Below are 5,350 nucleotides of genomic sequence, written 5' to 3' on the forward strand. Positions count from 1 at the left end.
TAACAATATGTATGTACCATGAATTTTTTAATGGGTTGCATTGAAACATATATGCACGATTAGAAAAAAGTCAGTCCACCAATGATTTAAGTAGATTTTTCCCGTGAATTGTTAGAATTCTTTTTCTAATAAAAGTCATTAGAAATGATAAAAAAAAATAGTTAGTTTAAATTGCATGAAGTCTAATGTTGATAAAAATACATACTTTAAGACCAATCTACCTTTTATGTTTCTACAAACTCCATTAAAAAGACATTGATATACTACAAACTCCAAAAAACACCCAAAGAAAGCTATTTGCTAATGCATTATTTGTTGTTTATAATATGAGATTTTACAAAAGAAACTATTCATCAAACCTTTGAAGTTCTATCTACCTTTTTATCAGATTTTAAGTCAACTAATTTGGCGGGTAAATACTTTCTGATTTTGTATCTTTGGTTGGTTTTATTACATTTGTTATTATATATTTTCTGTTTTGTTTTTTTTTTTTTTAATTATATTTTTGTTTTGTTCACACTAAACGATACAAAATGGGTATTACTCATTTACTCTAATTGTTTTAAATGAAATATATTTCTTCGGGTATATATTTATTGGAACAAATAACTAAAGTTTGTAAACTTCAAAATAAAAGAACAAAGAATCTACAAGATCTCATCTTTAAAAATGGTTCATAAACCTTATGCAACAAGAACCTAAATAACTCAACCAACCATTTATTCTATTTACACCACAAAATTACACATCAAAACACAACCCATACCCTTACCAATAACACCAAATTAAAAAACCTTAACAACAAAAAACACACTTGAAAACAACACAAATTAAAAAACATAAACACAATAAAATTACAAATCTTCTTCATTCACATAACGATCTCCGGCTTCAAGATACTCGCCTTAATCTCCTTATGTGGCAAAACCACACCACCATTACTATAAACCTCATCACACACATGAACATCTTCCCCCAAAATCGTCATATTCTCAACCCGGGCCCACATCCCAACCGTTGAATGCCACCCAATAATACTACTCGATATACACGCGTGCATCTTCACGCGGACCCCACGCATCACAGTGCACCTAGACAACCGCACCCCAGACTCCACCACACACCCTGGCCCAATTGCAACATCGGGCCCAATCAAACACCCTTCACCAATCTTAGCACTTTCATGAACCAAAACATTTCCGATTATGTGGGGCCCGTTTGCTAATTTTGGTGATGATTTTTTTCTTAGGGAGTCGAGGTAGAGTTTTAATCCGGTTATGTAATCTTTTGGTTGACCAATGTCCATCCAAAAGCCGGGTAAGACCATTGCGAATAGGAGATTTGATGATGCGATTTTTGGGAAGATTTCTTTTTCGATTGATGTGGGTTTGGGTTCGATACGGTTGAGAATTGAGGGGTTTAAAAGGTAAATTCCTGCGTTGATTTTGTTGCCGACGAATATTTTTGGTTTTTCAACGAATCTTTCGACTCGTCCGGTTGATTCTTCCATTACCACCACACCGTATTTTGACGGTTCGTCCACCTACACAGTATCAGTAAAAAAGTCAGTTTATTTTGTACTTGGCTGTGTTTGGCACGCCACAGTTAGCTGATAAGCTAGCTTAGTTTTTAAGTTTTTTTAAGTTGTCATGTTTGGCAAGCCAAAAAGTAGTTTATAAGCTAGTTTTTTAAAAAACTAGTTAGACTAGCCTTTTATGAGTTTTTTTTTTTTTTTTTTTAATTTTCCAAATAAAACCCTTTGTTAATTATAGAAACACATTCTTTTAAATGCCTTTTTGTGTCATTTTATACTTTTCAGCTAGTTTTACCAAACGTCATTTTTTATCAGCTAGTTTTTCATTTAACAACTGGCTTTTCGATTATCAACCAGCTTTTTCAGCTAACACAGCTAGTACGCCAAACATAACCTTAATGGATTCAATAAGTATACTGTACTTCAGTACTTGATCTCATAAGCTATATATCAATGCTACTTTTTGACTTAATGAAGAAAGAATGAAAACAAAATACTAAAAGAGTTCTACCCAATTATAGCAATGTCTCTAACTTATATAATTTAGTCAATTATTCAAAGTACAAGGTTATGATTTGGAATGTTGTAATAAAAATAAATGATAGTAAGATACTATATATAGTAAACAAATATATATTAAAGTATGTTGCTAGTTCTTGCATTTACCCCTTTATTTTCCCCCTATTTGTCACTTTCTTGAATATTTCTTAACCTTCATTTATTCAAGTGAAGTATTCGAAATACATGAATAAAAAAAAAAACTATTTAAGTAAAGTATTTAGTATTTACCTTGGTGACCATTATTGAAGCTTCACCACCATGGGATTTGTGAAATGCAATCATTTCTTTGAGTGGATATTCACTGATAACATCACTATTGAGCACAAAAAAAGGTTCCCCGGATCCATCATCCAATTTATCTCTAGCTAGAGCTAGTGGGCCCGCAGTTCCAAGTGGCTCAGTCTCTTGTGAGCATGTGATCTTTATCCCAAGTTTCGTTTCAAAATCCTTCAAAAAGTTAAGCATAACCTACAAAAAAAAAAAAAAAAAAATTATAAAAATCCATGTATCTTTGTAGAAACAAAAGAAAGAGTGTGAGAGTTTGAATTCCAATGTGGATCAGACCCCTTGTGGGCCCCACCCTGACAGACACTGTGTACCTGATTTACATCTCACATAATGTTCTGACAGTGTGAAACATAATAAAATTTTACCTCGGGTTGGTAATTGATAGCAAGAACTACTTCGGTGACTCCTATAGCCTTGAGAGCTTCAATCTAATAAAAAAATAATAATTTATAGCTACTTTTTTAATAAAAAAGAAAAAGAAAAGAGGAGGATGAAGGTTATATTATACCTGGTGAAGGATCATGGGTTTGTTGGCAAAGTCAACAAGGGGTTTTGGGAAGCTGAGAGTCAAAGGCCTCAACCGAGTTCCAAATCCTCCAACAAGAATAAGAGCTTTCATGGTGAGAAGGAAGATCTGGAAATTCAAGAAAGTGTAAGAATCTTGAAATTGAGAATGTGTGTTGAAAGACACTTCATTCCTTTCTATTTAAAGACTAAGAAAGATGTGGAATCATGGAACTCTTTGTTGACATTTTTGCATGTCATAAAAGCAAGCAATTCCACTTCAAAAAGATGAAAATGTCGGTGTGCTTTGTATGCTAAAAATAGATATGAGTATATCAACAATCACACACAATAATAATAACTTCAGAAAATGAGAAACCAAATTCAAAGATAAAATCTTTACACTTTGTTTACAATTTACCTACATTGATGTGTATTGTTATGATTCTTATACTTTCAACTTTCAAGTGCTTTCAACATTTATATTTTGATTAAACTAAACCATTATATTTTTTGACTGTTTTAAAGGAAAAAAATACAATTTTCATGGTGTAATATCTAAATTGAGCTTCATATCCAAAAATTCTTGGTGGGGTTAATAAAGATGATGACTTTTGAAGCAGATGTGATGCAAAACAACCGATTTATTTGACACGTGTCATCATGAGTAAGATGACTGAAGTAGGAAACAAATCCAGCTTGCTACAGGCTGGAATGGAATTCTTTATATAGCTTTAGTTGCACTCATTTCTATTTTTTCTTCCTTTTTGACAATTTAAAGAACTTCTACTTCGATTTTGATATGATTTATGATGATCTTATACAATACAACTAACTGGAGTGAGTGGCAAAAGCAATTTAAAATTTTCTAAATATAAGAAAGCTTCCCAACAAGATATAAATGCTGCTTTTAAGGTAGATGATGAATTGATGATAAGGCAACATGTTGTTTTCAAGTTTTATGTATCAAATTAATGGTGTTTTGTTTAAGCTTTTAGTCTTTTGTTGAACTCCAAACATATCAAATCGAAATTAAACTTCATTGCAGTTTGCAGAATGTAATCTAGTTCAGTTAAGTATCTCAAACTCGCTAGAAGGGTGAGATCAAGGAATGGAATCTGGATCTATTCATAACTCAATGAAACGACTATTATTAGCCATTGATGAGATATAACTGATGACGTAAGAACAAAGAATCAGAATGATCTCTCTATTTTAGCAATATCGTAGTAATTCGATGCTAGACTTCACCGAAACAATACATTATGCAAAATTTACCATGAGCCAATCAATACCCACCAGATCTATTCATTAAACAAATGAAAAAGCATATGAATTTCATAAAAAAAGCAACTTCGGTAATCAAAATTCACAATGACAGAAGGGATCTAAAGCAAATAGCCATTTGATTAGCAATCATTAACCACGTATAAACCCTAATACTTACCTAAATCTTTCAAATTCGGCATACAATGGGGCGAAATTAAAGAAGCGAAAGGAGAGAAGATTACCTGAGCGACAAAAGAGCTTCACTTGGTGAAGGATTAGTCGTTCGGAGTATCTTTTACATGTACAAATTGGTATAGAGAGGAATGGGGATTATATATGCAAATGTAACGAGGAAGGAAGGAGAATTGAGTTGGCGGAAATCCAACATCAAAAAGGGGAATGAGCTGTATTGTTACAGATTTAAGTTATCTTTTTCACCTTCAAGCTTCTGATTGAGGCTATGCTTTTTCTTTTCTTTGTATCGTAATTTTGTAATCAATAAGAACAAATCCATGCCAAATTGGTATCAATTAAGAATATGTGAAGATAAAATTGTACTGATTAGGTATTCAAAGGAAAAGGTTATTATTGTGAGTTTATACTTATAGTTTATTATAATGAGCAAATACTTACGATATTTTTAAGAGAACAAGACAAATTTAGACAAATTTATCAATTTAATAAGCCAAGATTTAGACAAATATTAACCAAAAGATTCCGATGGCAATTATTTTTACAGGCTCAGATCTTCCTCCGAAATGGGCCGCAATTTTTTCATATTCGCCGGTTGGTCCAATTATTTAACCCCCCCCACCCCCCCCCCCCAAAAAAAAATATATATATATATATATATATATATATATATATATATATATATATATATATATATATAATTTTTTCTTTTCTCAATTTTCGACTAAAAACGCTTTAAAAAACAAAAGTAAGTTTGTTCACAACATTTTCCAATTTCTTTTTATTTTGTATTTTCATAGAATTCGGTTTTGACAGATTATGTATATAGGCAATAGAGGTTGCAAATGAATTTGAATAAGTAGAATAGGCAAAATCTGACCGTTGGGTAGTCTAATATGTACGAGTGAACTTACAAACTAGCAGAGAACCCTTAGTCACATTAGGAGTAGGAGGGGTATTTGATGATGATGATGATTGGTGTAGCATGATATGGAACATCAA

At 32.1% G+C, this 5,350-nt stretch overlaps 1 protein-coding gene across 1 annotated transcript; it reads right to left on the bottom strand.

Annotated features, from left to right (window-relative positions):
- Positions 1-660: 660 nt before the first annotated feature.
- LOC145015051 (mannose-1-phosphate guanylyltransferase 1-like) lies at positions 661-4,561 on the bottom strand. The gene is made up of 5 exons (XM_078973502.1): positions 4,399-4,561; positions 2,892-3,017; positions 2,749-2,811; positions 2,324-2,563; positions 661-1,543 (listed from the first exon to the last, which is right to left on the bottom strand). Exons 2-5 carry the CDS (start codon positions 3,000-3,002, stop codon positions 872-874), a joined length of 1,086 nt encoding a protein of 361 aa, XP_078829628.1. The 5' UTR covers positions 3,003-3,017; positions 4,399-4,561; the 3' UTR covers positions 661-871.
- Positions 4,562-5,350: the final 789 nt, after the last annotated feature.

Source organism: Lactuca saligna, chromosome 9, assembly GCF_052625555.1.
Source record: "Lactuca saligna cultivar CGN05327 chromosome 9, ASM5262555v1, whole genome shotgun sequence".
NCBI lineage: Eukaryota > Viridiplantae > Streptophyta > Magnoliopsida > Asterales > Asteraceae > Lactuca > Lactuca saligna.